The 21,656-nt window shown below is 47.3% G+C and overlaps 1 protein-coding gene across 1 annotated transcript in view; it reads left to right on the top strand.

The window, feature by feature from the left end:
- The first annotated feature begins 4,924 nt into the window (after positions 1–4,924).
- DIPK2B (divergent protein kinase domain 2B) overlaps positions 4,925–21,656 on the top strand; it is a 46,481-nt gene continuing 29,749 nt past the window's right edge. Inside the window, exons 1-2 of the mRNA XM_030306040.2 lie at positions 4,925–5,239; positions 12,801–13,065. Coding sequence (XP_030161900.1) covers positions 5,007–5,239; positions 12,801–13,065 — 498 coding nt within the window. The 5' untranslated portion in view covers positions 4,925–5,006. The remainder of the gene's footprint in view (positions 5,240–12,800; positions 13,066–21,656) is intronic.

The following is a 21,656-nucleotide window of genomic DNA, read 5'->3' as shown; positions in this document are numbered from 1 at the left end:
GAAGCAAAGACAAAGGGGAAAAAAAGGCAAAGATCAACCAGTGGGACTACATCAAACTAAAAAGCTTCAGCACAGCAAAGGAAACCACTAACAAAATAAAAAGCCAACCTACGGAATGGGAGAAAATATTTGTAAATCATTTATCTGATAAAGGGTCGATACCTAAAATATATTAAGAACTTACACCGTTCGGTAGGGGTGCCTGGGTGGCTCAGTCAGTTAAGCGGCCGACTGTGGCTCTGGTCATGATCTCACAGTTCATGAGCTCGAGCCCCGCATCTGGCTCCATGCTGACCGCACGAAGGCTGCTTGAGATTCTTCCTCTCCCCCTCTCTCTGCCCCTCCCTTTCCTGCATGCTCTCTCTCTCAAAATAAATAAATAAACTTAAAAAAGAAAAACAACAGGAAGACTGAGTAAACAAAGAGAAAGTCCCAGAAAAGAAATAAGATACAAAGAACAAAATAGAAATTTTAGAACTGAAAAATCCGCTAACTGAAATTAAGACTTACTGGAAAGACTTAATGGAATGGAGAGAACAAAGAAACTAATTGGTAAACTTGAAGATACATCAATAAAAATTACCCAATCTGACAACAGAGAAAATATACTGGAAAAAATTAAACATGGCTTTTGTGACCTATGGAAAGACAATAAAAGATCTAACATACATGCCATCGGAGTGTGGATAAGAAAAGAGAAAGAGGGAGGGGTTGAAAAAGTATTTGAATAAATAATGGCTGAAAAGTTTTCAAATTTCACAAAAGACATAAACCTACTTATTCAAGAAGTTGAGTGAATTGCAAACAGAATAAACCCAAAGAAACCCACTCTACCAGACAAAAGTTCTAAAAACTAAACACAAGGAAAAAATACTGAAAGCAGCCAGAGACTGCCCTGTAGGCAAAGAACAATTTGAGTGAAAGTGCATTTCTCGTTAGGAACCATATGAGCCAAAAGAAAACAGAACATTTTTAAAATTTTTTTAACGTTTATTTTTTTTTGAGACAGAGAGAGATAGAGCATGAACGGGGGAGGGGCAGAGAGAGAGGGAGACACAGAAGCCGAAGCAGGCTCCAGGCTCTGAGCTGTCAGCACAGAGCCCCACGCGGGGCTCGAACCCACGGACCGCGAGATCGTGACCTGAGCTGAAGTCGGACGCTCAGCCGACTGAGCCACCCAGGCGCCCCAACAGAACATTTTTAAAGTGCTAAAAGAAAAGAATTGTCAGCACAGAATTCTATATCCACAGAAAATATCCTTCAAGAACAAAGGGCAAATAAAACATTTTCATATGAAGGAAAACTAAGAGAATTTGTCACTAACAGACTTGCCCTAAAAGAATAACTGAAGGAAATTCTCTAAGCAGAAAGGAAATGACAAAAGAAGAAATCTTGTATCATCAAGAAGGAAGAAAGAACAATGGATCGGGGCACCCGGGTGGCTCTGTCGGTTAAGCGTCTGACTTCAGGTCCAGTCATGGTCTCAGTTTGTGAGTTCGAGCCCCTCATCGGGCTCTGTGCTGACAGCTCAGAGCCTGGAACTTGCTTCAGATTCTGTGTTTCCCTCTCTCTCTGCCCCTTGGCCGCTTGCACTCTGCCTCTCTCTGCCCCTCCAAAAATAAATGAACATTTAAAAAAAAGAACAATGAAAGAGTAGCAACCTGGGTGAATACAATATAGTTTCCTTTTCCTCTTGAGTTGTCTCAAATGCGCTTGATTTTTTGATCGAGCCCCATGTCAGGCTCTGCAATGACAGCATGAAAACTGCTTGGGACTCTCTCTCCCTCTCTCTCTGCCCCTTCACTCCTCGTGCGCTCTCTCTCTCTCTCTCTCTCTCTCTCTCAAAATAAAGAAAAACATTAAAAAAATAAAGAATTTTTAAAAAATAAAAAATCAATAAAACACAACACTAATTACAAATGTTCTCCCCAAAATAAAATACATAAGTGTAGATCAAAAAAAAAAAAAAAACGTACAGGGGGCACCTGGGTGACTTAGTCAGTTGAGCATCTGACTCTTGATTTTGACTCAGGTCATATCCCAGGGTCGTGAGATCAAGCCCTGAATCTGGCTCCAAGATGAGCATAGAGACTGCTTAAGATTCTCTCTCTCTCCCTCTGCTCCTCCCTCCTGCTTGCTCACTCTCTCTCTCTCTCTCTCTCTCTCTCTTTCTGAAAAAAAAAAAAAAAAAAAAAAGAAAAGAATATAGAGGACTTAGGGGTGCCTGGGTGGCTCAGTCGGTTAAGTGTCTGACTTCAGCTCAGGTCGTGATCTCACGGTTCATGAGTTGGAGCCCCGAGTGAGGCTCTGTGCTGACAGCTCAGAGCCTGGAGCCTGCTTTGGATTCTGTGTCTCCCTCTCTCTCTGCTCCTGCCCTGCTCATGCTCTGTCTCTTTCTGTCTCAAAAATAAACATTAAAAAAAAAAAAAGAATGTACAGGACTTCGATGCTGAAAACCACAAAATCCTGATGAAAGAAATAAAAATCTAAATAAATAGACATAACATGTTTATGCAGTTGAAGACTCAACATAATAAAGAAGTCAATCCTCGGGGCGCCTGGGTGGCTCAGTCGGTTGAGCGTCCGAGTTCAGCTCAGGTCATGATCTCGCGGTCTGTGAGTTTGAGCCCCTCGTCGGGCTCTGTGCTGACAGCTCGGAGCCTGGAGCCTGCTTCAGATTCTGTGTCTCCCTCTCTCTCTGCCCCTCCCCTGCTCATGCTCTCTCTCTCTCTCTCTCTCTCTCTGTCAAAAATAAATAAACATTAAAAATTAAAAAAAAAAGAAGTCAATTCTCCGCAAGTTGATATACAGATATAACTCAATCCCTATCAAACTCCCAGCAAGATTTTTTGTAGATATAGACAAGATTATTCTAAAATGTATATGGAAAAGCAAGTGAACTAGAATGGCTAAAATAACTTTGAAAAAGAAGCAAGTTGGAGGAATCAGCCTACCCGATTTCAAAACACAGTCTATAGCTACAATAATCAAGACTGTGTGATATTGACAGAGGAACAGACGCATAGGTCAATGGAACAGAATTGAGAATCTGGACACAGCCACCTACGATTACAGACAACTGATTTTTGACAAAGGTGCAAAAGCAATTCAACCGCAAAAAATATGAGCCTTGTCTGACCTAACCACATCCTACACAAAAACGAATTCAAAACGGATCATAGACTTAAGTGTAAAATACAAAACCTTAAAACTTTTGGGGCCCCTGCGGGGCTCAGTCGGTTAAGTGTCCGACTTCGACTCAGGTCATGATCTCGCAGTTTGTGAGTTCGAGCCCTGCGTCCGGTTCTGTGCCCACAGCTTGGAGCCTGCTTTGGATTCTGTGTCTCCCTCTCTCTCTCTCTCTGCCCCTCCGCCTCTCGTGCTCTATGTCTGTCTCTGTTTCTATCTCTCTCTTTCTCTCTCAAAAATAAGTAAGCATTAAAAAATACATAAGTAAATAAAAATTTTAAAAACTGTTGATTCTGCGAAAGGCCCTCTTAAGAAGACGAAAGACAAGTTGCCACCTGGGAGTAAATATTTGTAAGCCACATATCCAGCACAGAACTAGTATCTAGAATACATAAAGAATTCTCACGACTCCAGAATTAGAAACAAACACAAGGGGCGCCTGGGTGGCTCCGCCGGTGAAGCGCCTGACTCTTTCTTGGTCTCTGCTCAGGTCATGATCTCGAGGCTCGTGATTTCGAGCCCCTCGTCAGGCTCCCAGAGCCTGCTTGGGATTCTTTCTCCCCCTCTCTCTGCCCCCTCCTCTGCTCATGCTCTCTAAACAAACAAACAAACAAACAAACAAACAAACAAACTTGAAGTTTGTACTACTTGAAAAAAACAGACACACAACCAGGCATTTCATTGAGAATAGACAGTTCGCTAATAAGCCCATGTTTAACCATCAGAGAAGTGCCATTAACCTGCTCTTCCTGCCAATTTTTGGCACAACTCCTCAATTCTCCTGAAACCATCCTCGGCCCAGTCTTACCTGCCTTTTCTCCCCTCTCCTAACCCAAGCCTGCCTTCCCTGATTTGGTCCATGCTGTGGACCTTATCTTGCTGTCAATCGCGGGGCAGGAAATGCCACCAAGTCAGGCCGGCCGCGGAGAAGCGAGGCAGGATGGTGAAGGGAAGTGGGACCCGCCGGCAGCGGGGGAGAGGGACAGACACAGCTGGGGGCAGGCGGAAGAATCTCTCTGATGCTCCCTCATCACATCAGAGGCCACCAGATTCTTTCCCCTCCCTTCTTAGACCTGGGGGAGGAGCTGAAACACGGGCTTACTTGAGTGTTTCTATTCCCTAAGCAGCCAAAAGTTTTTGCCGTTTGAATCAGTGTTAAATGTGCCATGTAAGGGCCAGCAAACTGACCTCTGGTTAGTTCACGGCCAAATAGAGTCAAAGTGGGGCTGGTCTGGCTAGTCAAGGGGTAGGCCAAAGTATCCACTGCAGACAGGGGAAGTTGTATTCGTGTGTGTGTGTGAGACCCATTGGGACAGATGTAATTGGGGTGTGTGTGTGTGTGTGTGTGCGCATGTATGATCCATAGGGACAGATGTACTCAGAACTGAAACAGTGGAGGGCGGAGGCCTTCAGGATCCTTTGAAACTCCCAGGTGGAACCCAGGTGGGACACACATCCTGCATGGACCTTTCCTGCCCAGCCAGGATATCCTGTGTTTGTCAAAAGGACCGCACAGGGAAAGCCCTGACCATTGTCCTTCCCGAAATCTGCCAGTCAGCCCTTCCCCAGCCTGCGGCAGCCGCCCCAGACAAAGGAAGAGTAACTCTGGAAACTGTGTTATCAGCATCCTCCATGGACTTCCTCACCTCCTCCCCAGCCCCGTTCGCCCCAAGCTTCTTAGCATCCTCCGACAGGAACCGGGGAGCCTGGGATGGGCTCAGCGCCCTGAAGCCAGCCCCCTGTCTTTTGCCAAGACCTAACCCCTGCGCAGCCTTGAGTGGGCAGCTGAAGGCTGTGGCCGGAATCCTGAGCCTGAGATGGAACCCCAGCTGGGGCCTACGGCTGCCAGCCTCTGCCCGGGCCGGCCGCACCTGCTGCTGTGGGTCTCAGCCCTGAGCTGTTGCGTTTCCTCGCTGGCCTCTCCCTCTCCTTCTCTGGTGCCCCGAATCAGAACCAGCTACAATTTTGGAAGGACTTTCCTCGGTCTTGATAAATGCAATGCCTGCATCGGGACATCCATTTGCAAGAAGTTCTTTAAAGAAGAAATAAGGTCAGAATCCCCATTAGCTAACGCGGAGGGGCAAAATTCTGTTCCCTTCATGTGATGATATCCAGGGGTTCACTGAAAAGGAGTCAGGATGTAATTGATGGGTGGGAGCCGAGGCACAGCCATCGAGTCATAGTGGTGATCGGTTGAAGTTGGGGTGCAGAGGGGGGGAAGGTATGAAGCTGAATTCTAACCCTAGATGCTGACTTCCAAGTTTTCTTTTGAGGTGGGAGCTTAAAGTGTTCCTTCCCTCGGATGGAGTAGCCTGGGATTATGGAGTTTACCAAGTTCGTTTCTCATAAAAAGAGGGAAATAAAATTGCTAGAAGGCCTACTACGTGACAGACATTTTAAAGCTATTTTTTATGTTTATTTATTTATTTTGAGAGACAGAGACAGAGAGAGAGAGCCGGCGCGCGTGTGAGCAGGGGAGGGGCAGAGAGAATGGGAGAGAGAATCCCAAGCACTGTCAGCGCAGAGCCCGACTCGGGGCTCAATCCCAGGAACCGTGAGATCACGACCTGAGCTGAAATCAAGAGTCGGACGCTTAACCGACTGAGCCACCCAGGCGCCACCAAGTTAGTTGTATTTACCCCTCGTCACCATCCTGGAAGTTACTGTGTTGCAACTCATTGTTCAGATAATGAACTGAGACACAGCAAGATTCAGTGACTCGCCCAAGGTCACCACCTAGTAAGTGGCAGATCTGGGATTCAGATCAGGGCAGTTTGCTCTCAAGTTCCTGAACCAATTTTCTGATCCAGAGGAAAAGCCAAGCTTAGTAAATGGCGGTGCACGGGGATCTCACCCAAGGATCGTATCACACTCTGGAATTCAAGCCTGTCAGCGCGCGGTCAGTGAGTCTTTCCCGCAACCAAGAGCCAGCAGGTACTCTAGGGACATCCCTAGAACTCTGGCCATGGCCCTCCAGGGGTGCAGGAGGAGGGAGCCATGTTACAAATTACAGTAATATGACCTGGTCTGATGCAGGCCAGAAGGGAACTGTAAAATGGGGACGGGGGGAAGGGCTTCTCCAGGGGAAGGTATTCTGAGCAAGGCCTTTAAAGGAGGAGCTGAGATTCAGGAGAAGGGTTTGAGGTAGAAGGACCAGCGAAACAATGGCCCAGAGTGTGGGGAGAGGTGAGAAGCACTTAGAGGCTGGAACATGGGGCATATGTGGCAGAAGGAGGAGATTTGAAGAGTCAGATGGGGCAGGGACATTGAATGCCGTGCCAAGGAATTGGGACCTTCACCTGTGGGCCAGTGTTTCCCTGCCCCTTCGATACTAAAGACCCTTCGTAATAGGCCTTTGCTCCTCAGCCCTCCCCCAAGGACCTATCTTAGGGTTAGCAGAAGGCATTCATTTACAACAATTTGATTTCCAATCTGTATTAACCAAAGACATATTGGATGATTCCACTAAGGTACCGAACAGATATAACAAATAGAAAACATCGATCAAAAATGGGGAACTTCTTTTGTGAGATGACAGATACTGTATTGATGTGGACTTTTCCCATCAGGCCCCTTTTAAAGGCATTTCAAATGGTGAAACGTTCAAAGACCTTCCCAACTGCGGGAGCTCTTGCAGACGATGATGAAGGAGTTTAGGGGGTAGGCACAAGACGTGCCTTGCGTTAGGGAAGAATCTGATGGAAAGCAGCGCGCAGGGGGAACTGGTGACTTCAGCTCAAGTCACGATCTCATGGTTTGTGGGTTCGTGCCCCGCTTCGGGCTCGCTGCTGTCAGCGCAGAACCTACTTGGGATCCTCTGTCCCCCTCTCTTTCTACCCTTCCCCCACTCGTGCGCTCTCTCTCTCAAAAGTAAATAAAACATTAAAAAAAAAAAGAGATAGATTTCCCCCCTAAGAGACAGGATGGAGAGGACCGAGAACAAAGGCGACCTGGGGCTGATTCCCTAGAGAAAGGAGGCAGGGAGAATATGGACATATTTTCAGAGAGGAGGGAGGGAAATTATGGGATTCGACTAAAGGGGGCTCCCAGGTAAGTAAACAAGAGTATATGAATCTTACAGTTGACTCTTCACCAAGTGGCAGTAAATGAAGTTTTTCTCAGCGGGCAGGTATTAGCCAAATTCGGGAAGCATTTCCCCAAATAGGTTTGTGTTCATCCATTCAAGTTCAGGATATCACTTCAGCTCCCTCGGAATTTATTTTCTACGTGCGCCTGAAAGGGATATGTGCAGATACACGCAGGAAAGCATGGGGGGTGGGGGGTGGGGCGGGCAGGTTGGGGTGGAGGGCTCTCGCCTTGAGAAGGCACATTCCTCAAGTGCAAAGAAGCAGAGAGAGGCAGCGAGTGGGTCTCGTTTATATTCTTCACAATTTAAGCAGCTGGTTCCTTATTTTACAAGTCGTGCCTGTTGATTTTAGAATCTTCTGGCAATATTGATAGTAGAAAGCACAAAATGAAAATCACGTACAATGCCTCCGCCAAGAGATCGTCCCTTAGTTAACATCTTGTGAGTGTCCCTGCCACCTTTTTTCCAAGTATGGATTTAACGTTCTTTCCACACAACTGCGATCGTCCTGTGTACACCCTTCTGCAAACTTTTCTTTAGCAATGTGTCCGGCATGCCCTTTTCACATTATTAACTCTTGTCTTTGACATCAGCCACAGAGACATTTTTCTAGCTATGTCTCCTTTGGCGAGGAAAACAAAAGTGAAATTAAACTATTGGGACTGCACCAAAATAGAAAGCCTTTGCACAGCGAAGGAGACCATCAACAAAACAAAACAAAACAAAACAATCCACTAAATGGGAGAAGATATTTGCAAATGATGTATCCACAATTAGATTTTTAATGGCTTTGTGGTATTCAATGGCATCAATCAAGCATAATTTATTGAACCAACCCATACTATGAGACGACTATGTTTTTTTTTTGTTTTGTTTTTCAGTCTTCTAAAACATTATGTTGAACATTGCTGTTGCTGGCTTTTTGTGCATATCAGTGATAAATTCCCATGACACATTCCCAAGGGTGGAATTTCTGGGTCAAAAAATACAGCACATTTTAAAGAGATTTTATATATGTATATTTCTCCAAACGGAGACTTCTGCCTCTGGAGCTCATTGATTGCACACTCACAAATATTTAATATTTGTACTTTTAGTATGTATTTCTTCTGAGTCGAGCCTTTTTTTTTTTTTCGGGCTTACTGGCTGTTTCTATTTCTCGTTCGCTAAATCGTCTACAAGTTCACATCGTTTGCCTCTCTCTCTAAATGGTGTGTTCATTCGCCTCGTTCATCTCCAAATATTTTCCCGCTTTTAACAATTATTATGATGATGGGGGGCCTGGGTGGCTCATTCAGTTAAGCATCCGACTTCGGCTCAGGTCACGATCTCGCAGTTTGTGGGTTCGAGCCCTGCATCGGGCTCTGTGCTGACAGCTCGGAGCCCGGAGCCTGCTTCCGATTCTGTGCCTCCCTCTCTCTCTGCCCCTCCCCACTCACGCTCTGTATCTCTCTCTCTCTCTCTCTCAAAAATAAATAACCATTAAAAAATTTTTTAATCATAAAAATAATAAAAATTATGACGATGATACCTTAGGAAAAAGCCCCTCCCAAACTCGCAGATGTTTGACTGAAATGCCCTCACCAGGCAAGCATTAACATTCCAGGCCAGGTCCTCTGTACGAATTGGATAATGTTTGTTCAGCAGCCGAGAGCGAGCCTGGGAAGCTGAAGATGCGTAGTTCGTAGATGAAGGTCATGTTTCCTTCTCTCCCTTATCTTCTCTTTGACAAGAATGCTAACGATAAATCAATCAGATGCTTCCCATACTCACCCATTAACCTTTGAACGTCTCCATGTTTTCGGTACCAGTTTTCCCATGCATTCCATGTGGACTTTCAAATCCTAAACAAAAAAGTTAAGGGAAGCCAGAAAAAAAAAAAAAAAAAGAAAGAAAGAGTAAACCTGATTGACGCACTCTTCCTCCTGCAAACATACCTATCTGTGAAATCCCAAGTGATATCACAGCCAGAGGCAAGATGTACCAGGAACTGACTGATCGGTATTGGTGTATGTGCAGGTAATAGGTGGGGGTTGGGGGGGGGGAAGAAGGGGGGGTACTTAGTAGCGCTATTTCTGATCAGAATCGCTCCTACGGATTCCTGGGCTCCTACCAAGACAGATGCTTTACTTTGCCCTTCCTTAATGTACTCGCTTGGCCTTACGTCCCTGCCCCCCCACTCCCCACGTCTTAAGGGATGTTTTAAATACTTCTGAGTAGCGGAGGGCTCACGGTAAAATCAGTAAATAATTAGGCGCGACCTTGCCTTCTCTTCTCCCCTGCCCTCACCTGTCTCTTTCACCTCGGAAGTCTTTTTTTTTTTTTTTTTTTTTACAATTTAATGTTTTTACTTTTTACATATGGCAGAATCACCATAATGTTTTCAGTACATAGGAACTGAAGATTTTATTTGGGCCCTGTATACACTATGGAATTACCAGTGTAGTTACTCAAACAAACAAACAAACAAAATGATCTGGTAATATCTGCTATTCGTTTCAAGTTCTTCCACAGCTTTCCATAGCCCAAGGCATAAAATGATGAATTCTTTAACATGCTACACAGGGCTAAGCTTTGTCTGAACCTGTCTTCACTTCAAGTAAGCCTAATTCCTCACGATCTACCCTATTTGGCATTTCTGTCAAATGACCTGACCATTCCCAGACTGTGCCTTGTAATCACACCTTGCTGCTTTTGATGATATTGCTCCTTACTAGAAAGTTCTTTTTCTTCCCTTTAAGCTGAAGAAAATTATCCTTCCCATTAATATTAAGTATTGCCATGATGAAGAGGTAATTCAAAATGGAACTATATATTCCTTTTAAAAGGTTCAGTGAGATAGGGTCCATTTCTATCCCTCAGAGATACAAACAATTATCACCTCGGAAGTCTTGAGAGCTGCAGGGCCCCAGAGCTTATGACCAAAGCTTCCGTCTACACATTTAATAGTCCGAACATGCACCCATCCTTCCATTTGCCCATTCATTCGGGCATCCATCCATGCATTCTTCCACCCAGCCACCACTCTGCAGCCAGCCAGCCCTCCGCGTATCCCTCCACTCATCTATCCATCCATACACCTAAGGCGTGCAAGCTGCGTCCTTTGAGCTTTGGGAAGCTGCCGGATGCTTTGAGGGTTCTGTGCAGAACTGGCAAATGGAGATGAGGAAAGACAGGGAAGAAATATTTAGGAAGGCATGTCTACCCACGTGGCGTTCGACGGAAGCCTGAGGGTCATGCCCTAGAAGGGAGTGTTTTATTCTCATTGCAACACTGTTGCTCTCCTCCGCACCTCCACCCTGCTCTCCAGGTTGAGGGGCTCGTGGGGATTGGACCGCACGACCTTTCTGCTTGCTTCCAGCTGTGGAAGCTGTGATACTGCTTGTGTATCTTTCATGATCTCAGTTCAGAAGAAAGATTAAAAGGCTGCCTTTGGCGGGGGGGGGGGGGGGGGGGCGCCTGAGTGGCTCAGTCGGTTGAACATCCGGCTCTTGATTTGGGCTCCGGTCATGATCCCGGGGTGGTGGGATCGAGCCCTGTGTTGGGCTCCGTGCTGAGCATGGAGCCTGCTTCGGATTCTCTCTCCCCCTTTCTGTCTCTCTCTGTGCCTCTGTCTCCCTCTGCCCCCTCCCCCACTCACACATGCGCGCGCGCGCTCTCTCTCTTAAAGAAAAAAAAAAAAGGATGCTGCGTCTGTTTTGCAGGTTTCCAAATTATGGGACTTTTTAACATGTTAGTGAAGGGGAAGACCGTATTTTCTCACCGACACTCTTCTGCTCAGTAAAGTAGGGGTTCAAAGTTGTAAGAATATACATGTTTTCCTTTCCATGCCGTAAATTTAGTACCACTTCGGAAGGGGGGAAAGCGGCCTGTAAACCTGTTTATTTGCTCTCAGTTGGTTCTTAACGGGATGCCTTGAGGGCCACCCCTGAATGTGTACCATGCGTCCATTACAGGTCACCTGTCATGAAGGACCCTGCTAGCTACACCCCCTAATAATGTTCCCGATCTGGTCCCCAAAGCTAACTCATAAAAAGGATGACAGAGGACTAAGCAACGGCAAAGCGGTTGAGGTTGCGAGCTCTGGAGCCTTGAATGCCGCTTCCTTCAATTTCTGGTTGTAGGACTTCGGACAAATTACTTGACTTCTCCGTGCCTCAGTTTCCTCATCCGTACGGCTAATAACAGTACCGACTTCATAGGCTTGCTGCAAGGTTTAACTGAATTAATACACACCAAGCGTTCAGCAGCGACTGGCATGCTTGTTTACATGTGTGTTGCTATCATGGCTATCTTAGGCCTTCCAGGGGGTTGAACCCCATGAGCAAAAGCAGCTACAGGAAACACGCAGACGGCCCTGCCTGGGTGCCCTCTGCCCTTCCTTATCCTGTCACAGGGGAGGATCATTTCCAGTGGCTGTCCTGACAATGCCAGTGAAATGGACTCATTGCTAGTTTACAAGGTTTCATCTTTTTTCTTAATATACTTTTATTTTTTTAAGTTGATTTAGTGATTCGAGAGAGCCAGAGACAGCACAAACTGGGAAGGGGCAGAGAGAGAGGGATGGCGAAAGAGGTTGTCCCATAATGTCTGACAGCAAGAAGTTAAAGATTCTTCCTTCAATTAAATATAGAGCAGATCTTACAAGCCAAATGTTATTAATCATGAAAGTAGATGGCGCCTTGGTAATTTTTCATACATAAATAGGAAGAAGATTTAATATTCTTCCCTAATGGAAATGTTGGCACACAGCTAGAAGAATGACTGGAGAAAAGGGTCAAGGTCGTAGGCCAGTGCCTCTCCCCTGGAATTACACCCTTCCTGGATCCCAGATGGCTTTTGGGTCTGGTGACCGTTTAGCAGCCGCCGCTCCCTGTGACTTGGTTGGTACGGATGACTTAAATCTTTCAACTGAAAGCAAATTTGATGGGGCCTCTTGGGGAGGGATATGGAGAGCCGCGCTCGTCCGAGTGAAGGCTGAGAAGCCTCTTCACGAACTATGCTTCCAAGACCCAGCCATTGGTCAGAGGGTAGGTTGTTTCTAGAACTGGTGTAGGGAAGGGGAAAGACCCTGGGGTTTTCTGACAGAGGGCCCTGGGTTTGCCCCTCTGCCCGGCAACGTATCGCCTGATCTTGGGCAAGGTACGTGAGCTCGAGAAGCCTCAGTTTTCCCATCTGTGAAGTGGGGAGGGGGTATTAGGAGAATCCTAAGGGACCGGCATGTGTAAAGCTGCTGTCTTTACCTGCCAGCTGCATGAAGAGGAGAAAGTTTGCGTCTGGCATGCATCTATGTCACCTCTTCTGGCCTCACATATTTACCTCCTGAGTTTGAGGAAAGGAAAGTAGTGTTCTCGCAGAGTTTGGAGCGCCCCCGTGTAGGGAGGAGAAATGGAGCAGACTGGGTGTTGTCTCCTGTCTCCCTGTCCCCAGGCTCTGCTGGCTCTGGCAGGAACAGCTAGTCCCTCCTCGGCCCCCCCTCCGTCCCTCTGGCTCCAGGCAGAGCCTAAAAGGGCCGTTCTTCCAGGTTTGACAGCCGGCTGGCCTCCCGCCTCGGACTGCCTCCCGACCCCCTACCTTCTTACCCTGCAAATTACTCAGATGATTCCAAAACCTGGCGCCCTGTGGAGATCTCGAGGCTGGTCAGCAAGCAGGAAAGTGACATCTCGGACAGGAGAATCTGTGCCTCTGCGGCAGCCCCAAAGACCTGCAGCATCGAGCGCATCCTGCGGAAAACAGGAAGGTTCCAGAAATGGCTGCAGGCCAAGCGCCTCACGCCGGACCTGGTGCAGGTGAGTGTGCTGGTCACAGGGGTGAGATGGGGGGGAGGTGTCTATTCCCACCTCACATCTCAGGGTGGGGGAAGAGGGGTCGCGATCTACCGGAAATGGGACCAAACAAGGCCACAAAACAGTGGCTCGTGGGAAGACAGTGACCAAACAGGTTCAGTGGTAGGGACCCTTCCCATTGTCATCCTCCATTCTCGCTGATGCGACCCCCAGCAGCCATTTGGCAAACGGTTTCTGGCTGCTACCTCTGGTCTGAAGATCCGACGGGATGACCCTCACCAACCCTCCCTACAACCTTCTCAGGGGACCTAGGCCAACCCCCAGACTGTGCCCTCTCTCGGAAGCTCTCATTACACAACCTGTTTCACCAGCCAGAGAGCCCGCTTTGGAAATCAGCTTCCTCGGTTCCTCAAAAAATTAAAAATAGAACTACCCTACGACCCGGCCATAACTCTACTAGGTATTTAGCCAAAGGATAGAAAAACACCGATTCGAAGGAGCACATGCACCCCCACATGTATAACAGCACTAGCAACAATGGCCAAAGTATGGAAAGAGCCCAAATGGCCATCGACAGATGAATGGATAAAGGAGATGTGGTATAGGGGCGCCTGGGTGGCTCAGTCAGTTAAGCGTCCGACTTTGGCTCGGGTCATGATCTCGTAGTCTGTGAGTTTGAGCCCCACGTCAGGCTCTGTGCTGACACCTCGGAGCCTGGAACCTGCTTTGGATCCTGTGTCTCCCTCTCTCTGTGCCCCTCCCCTACTCACACTCTGTCTCTCTCTCTCTCAAAACACACACACACACACACACACACACACACACACACACACAATGGAGTATTACTCAGCCATCAAAAAGAATGAAATCTTGCCATTTGCAACTGCATGGCTGGAACCAGAGTGTATTACGCTAAGCGAAATAAGTCAGTCAGAGAAAGACAAATATCAGATGATTTCGCTCGTATGTGGGATTTAAGATACAAAACAGAAGAACATAGGGGGAAGGAAGGAAAAGTAAGATAAAAACGGAGAGGGAGTCAAACCACAAGACTTTTTTTAAGTTTATTTATTTGGGGTGCGTGGGTGGCTCAGTCGGTTAAACGTCCAACTTCGGCTCAGGTATCTTGCAGTTCGTGAGTTCCGGTCCTGCGTCGGGCTCTGTGCTGACAGCTCAGAGCCTGGAGCCTGCTTCGGATTCTGTGTCCCCCTCTCCCTCTGCCCCTCCTCTGATCGCACTCTGTCTCTCTCTGTCTCTCTCTCTAAAAAATAAATAAATACTTTAAAAAATTTCTTAAGCTTACGTATTTATTTTAAGAGAGACAGAGACCACGTGAGTTGGGGAGGGGCAGAGAGAGAGGGAGAGAGAGAGAATCCCAAGGCAACTCCGCTGTATGTGCAGAGCCTGATGCGGGGTTTGAACCCACAATGCCATGTGGTCATGAGACCATGACCTGAGCCAAAACCAAGAGTCAGACGCTTAACCGACTGAGCCCCCCGGGGCCCCAACCATAAGAGACTCTTAAGTACAGAGAACAGAGGGTTGCCGCGTGGGGGGATGGGCTAGATGGGGGATGGGCGCGAAGGAGGGCACTTGTTGGGATGAGCACTGGCTGTCATGTGGAAGCGATGGGTCACTAAATTCTACTCCTGAAATCGTGATGACGCTGTGTGTTAACTAACTTGATTTAAATCAAATGCAAAAATTTTAAAAAAAAGAAAGAAAAAGAAAATCAGATTCTCATCAATTTCCCACCATAAAGAAGAACCCAATCTGAGTCACAACAGAAGGAGGCTCTGGTAATCCAGCTCCCTCTTCCCATTTGAGAGCTCCCACTCACTCGCACGAGTAGGCTGCCTCGGAAATTGCCAATGCTGTCGTATCGCGCGTTGTTCCCCTCCTGCACTATCGTCCCCCCATCATGCCCATGTGCTTCCACACACCCCCCACTGGGCCTCTTGGGGGCAAAGATGCCACCCCAGAGGATTGAGGAGGGACTCCCCTTCAGCAAAGATGGGAAGGAAGAGGCGTGAGAAGGCCATCTGGCTTTGCTCTTAGGTTGTGCAGAAACCGCTTCGACATCAGGAGGAATCGAGTGGCTGACAATATGGCCGTCATCTGACGCTGAGCTTACCAATCTACACTCTAGACTCTGTGAATGTCACTGGCACCGGAGTGAGGAGAGATGAGCCAGAGGAAGTCAAGCTGTTCCCAGGCCAGGGAGCGGAACGCTGAGCGGAACCTGGCGACAGAAGACAGATAACAAAGCCCACGCCAGGGTCCACACCCTAGGCACGATCTCCCCGCACCTCTTTTTCTGCACTCGCCGACAGACCCTCCACACGCTGGCCTGGGTACCTGCCATCTGCCATTGGCAGGCTGCCCTCAAGTACTGAGGCACAGGAGAACCGATATGAGGCCTTTCCTGCTTTGCCTCGAGTATGTGCTCAGGAGCAAGCAGAAGTCCCCAGGAAGAACAAAACAAGATACACAAGGAATTGTCTCAGAGCCCCTCGAAAACCCCATCACCTCTTCCTGTCCCCATCATTGTCAGGTCCCGTGCTGAAGGACAAAGTTCCCCCAAGACCCTGGTTCCAGACGACCTCCACTTGGGACCTGGACAACATACCAGAAGGCATCCCGGTGTTCAGGATACACTTGAGACCCCAACGGAAAGAAGCCAGACTGACCTTAGGCTCTGAACTGAAGAAAGCTTCCTCTTTCCCTCAGCTTCCAGAGATTTCCATAATAACACTACGGTGGGGATTATCGTAGAGGGCCTGGTAATAGATCTCTGGGGCCTGGACACTGGCCTTGAGGCCCGACTCTGCCGCTAAAAGCTGCTGCAAAATGAGAAGGAGCAGAGAACCAGGAAGAGCACAGGGCTTCCGCTTCCGGTGCCTCTGGTCAACAAGTCTCAACACTGCGCTGTATCCTGGGGACACAGAGATGACTGCGACACAAGCCCCACCCCCAGGCGCACGCGGCCCACTAGCGAGGACAGATTCGAACACCAACAACCACCGCAAAGCAACGCGTGTTATGTTCTGATGACACCCTGGAAGAGAGCGAAGGACAAACTGTTGACGTGGGTCCTTCGCTCACTAACCAATTGATCTCGCATTTAAGCCCAGGACTTCCCCCTACGACACTGCCGAAGCCATAACCGTTTTTGCTTTTCTGCTAACCCACCTTATCATCCCCACCAGAGATCTTTCCTTTCGTTGTAAAACAAAACAAAACCAAACAAAAAAACAGAAAAATATCAGCAGCCATTTTATAAATTCAGAACAAACCCCCTTTTTCTTCCACCCACCAAAGCTCAAAGTTATTGGCATCCCGTCTGGCACCGTCTCCTCCCTCTCCTGTTCTCCTTTCCAGAGATGCTTTGTCCTTTCCCTCCCAGACCTCCCTCATCTGGGCAGCACCGAAATTCCTGCCCTTTTCTTCTTAACAAAACTCACCTACCAGACAGTTTCTGATGGATCCGTCATCACCAAAGATGGGGGGAGAAACTCACCTCTCTGCCCGAGAGTTGAAAATGTGTGTTCACACAAAAACTTGTACATGAACCTTCAGAGCAGCGCTCTCCGCAGTAGCCAAAAAGTGGAAGCAATCCACACCTCCATCAACTGAGGGGGGAATAACACGAAATAGGTTATATCCATACAATGGAATATTATTTGACCGTAAAAAAGAGTGAAGAACGGACACCTGCTATGACACGGATGACCCTTAAAAACATTACACTGAGTGAAAGAAGCCAGATGCAAAAGGACAAATATTGGAGGGTCCCATTTATAGGAAATGTCCGGGATGGGCAAATCCATGGAGACAGGCAGCAGATTAGCGGCCTCCAGGAGCAGAGGGCACGAATTCGAGAATTAGGCGAGAATGCTGAATGGGTACAGGTTTTCTTTTGGGGGTGATGGAAAAATTCCGGAGTTAGAGAGTGGTGATAGGTGTACAACCTTGTGAAGATACTAAAAGCCGCTGAATTTTATACCTTAAAATGGTTAGAATGAAAGTTGTACATTGCATGTTATGTGAATTGCATCTCACCTAAAAACAAAGCAAAAAAAAAAAAAAAAAAAAAGGGAGACTCAGCCCCAAAGAAACTTCACCAATTCTGTGAGTGTATTCCTTTGGAGCCCTGATGGGCAGCTAATCCAATAATTTGATTCGAGCCAGGATGTTAACAGCTAACAGCATCTCACTGTTAGCCTCCCAAGAAACCGTTTTTGTGTTAAGCCCATAGGGTAATACTCCTTCTCGTCCACCCGTCACACCTTCCTGATACATCCCTGAGTTCTTCCCCCCACAAGACCGAGATGTGCCCCCAGAATCCTTCTCAATGATGTTCCGAGCAAGCAGCCTGTTCCTCTCTCTTTTATTTAATTATTTTTTATTTTTTTAATGTTTATTTATTTTGGAGAGAGAAACAGAGTGCAAGTGGGGGAGGGGCCAAGAGAGAAGGAGACACAGAATCCGAAGCAGGCTCCGGGCTCTGAGCTGTCAACCCAGCGCCCGATGCGGGGCTCAAACCCACGAACCGCGAGATTGTGACCTGAGCCGAAGTCAGACACTTAACTGCCTGAACCACCCAGGCGCCCCCAAGCAGCCTCTTTCTCAGTGATCATTCGTCCCAGATTTGGCTGAACAGCTCTGCTGGCCCCAGGGATTCTCTTGACCGTGACCTAAGTGGGTTTTCTCTGATTTTCTCAAAAGCCACTTTCCAACAAAGATCTAGGCCAGGGCCCTCCAGACTGTGCTTCTGTGTGTGTGTGTGTGTGTGTGCGCGCGCGCACGAGTGCTGGTGTGTGTTTGGGGAAAGAAAAAGGGGCCCCGAGGAACTCACTGGTTTGCTCAGAGGACCGGCAAGGGAGAGAAGGGAAACAAAGAAATAAAAGAAAATTGAAGGCAAGGGGGATGTGACCGGGACAGGGCCCACAGAACCTTGAGTGTGCGTTCTGCTTATGAATAAATAAAGTCAACTGGGATGAAAAGCCCCAGTAGTCATCATCAGAGGCTGAGCCAGGGACCCCGCGGCTCCCTCCTGTAGGGCCAAGTGCTGCTTTGGATTAAGGAGATAGCGCAGGACCAGAAATCAGCCAGAGGCTGAAACAATGCATTGTGTCTACGTGCTTGTGCGTGTGCGTGTGTGTGTCACTTATGCTAATAAAACCATGACTTTTCTCCTCTAAAAACGGCATTGTTCTGATGGGAATGTCCCACAGCCTAAATTACTAGCCCACAGATAGAATCACAGCCAAGGACACCACCCAGTTTATCGTGATGTGCTTGTTCGAGAAACCACAGAGAAGGCTTCCTCCTCTATTATGCCAAGTGCAAAGAGGCAGCCACCCTCGGCGGCGGTGCGTGGCTAATCGGAGGAAAACACATATCCCCCATCGTGTGTCCCTCCCATCCCCTCCACTCTGGCGTCGCTGACCTTGTTCTAAACACAGACCCTGTTTTGCCCTCTCGCGGGACCGGATTCCATGGCCTTGAATCCTTTTCTCCCACTAGATGGCAGCATAGAGTGTCCAGGCAGCTTTGTTTAAACAGGGATGGCCGGCAATGTTACTTCCTCCGTCTCAATTATTTTTTTTAATAGCTAGAATAAGGGAAATAAGGACATTAAGCAAAAACGCATGTTGGCCATCTACTCAGAACATGGTCTGAGAGATAAACACTAAAATAAAATTCATTTTTGCTTAAACTTAATCCAAAAACACTTCAGGGGTCGTTGCGAGACCTACCCTAGGGCCGGGGAGAGGGCATAAAGGTGTGGAGACAAGGTCCCTGCACTCTGGGAGAGGGACACTGGGGAGGGACAGGCCCCATCTGACCCACTGTGATACAAGACAGGTTATGATAAAGTGTTTGAAGGAAGATGAAAATTTTATACTGGGCTCACAGCTAGTTTCCAGAGTGTAAATAATTTCATGTGTCACAGGCTACCAGGTCAAAGACCTTTCCAAAAAGTTACCGTCGTGTTTTTATTTTTATTTTTTTAAGTTTATTTATTTATTTTCAGAAAGGGAGAGAGAGAGAGAGAGCAGGGGAGGGGCAGAGAGAGAAGGAAGAGAGCAGGTTCCCCAATGATAGCGTGGAGCCCGATGGCGGGGCTTGAACTCGCCGACCGTGAGATCAGGACGTGAGTCAAAAGCAAGAGTCAGACGCTTAACCGAGCGAGCCACCCAGGTGCCCCAACCTTCGCTGTTTTTTAAACATGACATGACTTGATTGATGCTGGTCATCAAAGATGAAATGAGTATTCGTAGAAAAGGAAATTTAAGCTACTAAAAGTGCCTCGCCAGTCCCACGTAGGTCGATATTCCCAGAACATCAGCACATACCTGCTCGCCATGACCCTGAGGAAGTCTTCCTGGTGCTTTGCCTGTTGCCCGTGGGGGTGTCGGGAGTCAACTGGAGAGAGATGATGGCCTGGGCTTGAGCCCCGCCCCACCCACTTTCTCCTTCCAGTCACGGAATTGTGGGCAGCTGAAACAACTAAGACACTGAATCATGGGGTTTGTTGAGGGTTACAGCCACCGAGACCTCATCACCTTGGCATTTGGGGCAAACGGGTTATCTGGCATGGGGTAGAGACTAACCTATTAATTTCCAGGCCTCCGTTGTATGGAAGGCTCATAGAAAAAGGACTGACGGACCACTCTGCCCGTCATGCTCAAATGACTCCTAAATGACTCCTGATGGAGCTCATGAGTGAAAGGAAGACGGTGAAAGGTGTACCCCACCTTGACACAAACAAGTTGGGAAATTTAAAAGAGGCAAGAGAAGACTCAGGGAAGGGAGGTGTGAGATGAGTCACCAGGGGTTCCCTCCCGAAGGGCTCAGATGCAGAATAGACGCAGCCCCCAGCCAAGGCCTAACTGAAGCCTGGACAATCATCAAGATGGACCAACAAAAGCAGGCTGTGCTTTCAAAGCAGGCTTTCAGCTTTCTCTGAGAAAGAGAGAGAAAGAGCATGATCGGGAGGGGAAGAGAGAGAGAGAGAGAGAGAGAGAAAGAATCCCAAGCAGGCTCCACACTCAGCACGGAGCCCGATTCGGGGCTTGAACTCACAACCCTGAGGTCATAACCTGAGCTGAAACCAAGAGTCAGACGCTCAACCGACTGAGCCACCCAGGCACCCCTCAATATCCCTATTTTTCCATATGCTGGAATGAATGCTTTTGCTTGGCTCAGCGGCCTGATAATTGGCTGTGCCTCTACACATGTCCACATAATATTAAGTAAACAGAGGTTAAACTATATAGTATATAATAGATATCTACAAAGGTTCTCACTCGAAAAAACCGATGCTGAAACTGATTGATATATTGGTGGTGTTCTGAAAACTGTTTATTATTTGGCCACAAAACCTCTCAATAAATTTGAAAACGTCGAAATATCACAGACCATTTTCTCTGATTAAAAGCCAATGACAGCAGACATTGACAATAACAAAAAGGGGGAGAAAAAAGAACCCTGCCAACCCCGGAATTTCAAAACATTATCTTTGGAGCCGCAAATAACTGAAATTGTAATTATATAGAGAAAATAGCAATGATAAAAACTCTATATACCCCCAATCTATGATTTAACCTTTGCCAAATCACTGCTCAGAGGAAAACTGGAAACCGCTCCATTGTTGTGTTAGGCAGCTGTCGATACAAGTTTGGCCATTAATGCAGAGGAGTAATGATACAAAAAGACATAAAAATGAGGAATTACATGTCAATTTGGTCCTGACTTAGGGCCACTTATAACAATAAAAAATTTTCCAGTTTTGTTAGCCCTTCTCTTTAAGGATTACCGAGAATTCTATGGAAGGCTTGAGTTGTAAGCCGTTTCGGTAGATTAAGTATGAAATAAGTGGATTATTTACCCCTGGCTTACATATAAGAGAGCAAACCACAGAACAATGTATCAACCTGTTAAAGATCGAGATAGATCTCTACCCACTGAACCACACCTTTGGGGTTGAAAGAAACTTGAAATCTTACCAATTGAAACTCTCAACATCTTTGCATCTTTTATGTTGCCAAACAAATTGGGAAACTCACTATCTTCAGAAACATCCTATTCTTTGGGGCGCCCAGTGGTTTAATCAGTTAGGCATCTGACTCTTGATCTCGGCTCAGGTCATGATCTCACGGTTCATGGGGTTGAGCCCCGAGTCGGGCTTTGCCCTGACAGCTTGGAGCCTGCTTGGGATTCTCTCTCTCCTCTCTCTCTGCCCCTCCCCTGCTCGTGCTTGCTCTCTCTCACGCACTCTCTCTCTCCCTCAAAATAAATAAATTAAAAGAAAGAGACAGCCGATTCCTTCTTTGAACCGACCAAATAATTAGAAAGTTCATCTCAAATCTGTCCTCTTGTGGCTTTCGCTCATTTAAATTATTAAATTATTTTTACTCCTTGGAGTTACATATGACACTTCCCCCTCCCATATATTTGCCCCCTAAATCCTGGCTTCCCAGTCTAGATAATCCCCAATTCCCTTTCCTATCTAGGTCATTCCCCTCAAATTGATGCATATTAAACATTGTGTCAGCTAAAGCCCCTTCCACAGCTAGATTTTAGTT

This window comes from Lynx canadensis, chromosome X (genome assembly GCF_007474595.2).
Source record: "Lynx canadensis isolate LIC74 chromosome X, mLynCan4.pri.v2, whole genome shotgun sequence".
NCBI lineage: Eukaryota > Metazoa > Chordata > Mammalia > Carnivora > Felidae > Lynx > Lynx canadensis.
This window is presented reverse-complemented; position numbering and strand designations above follow the sequence as displayed.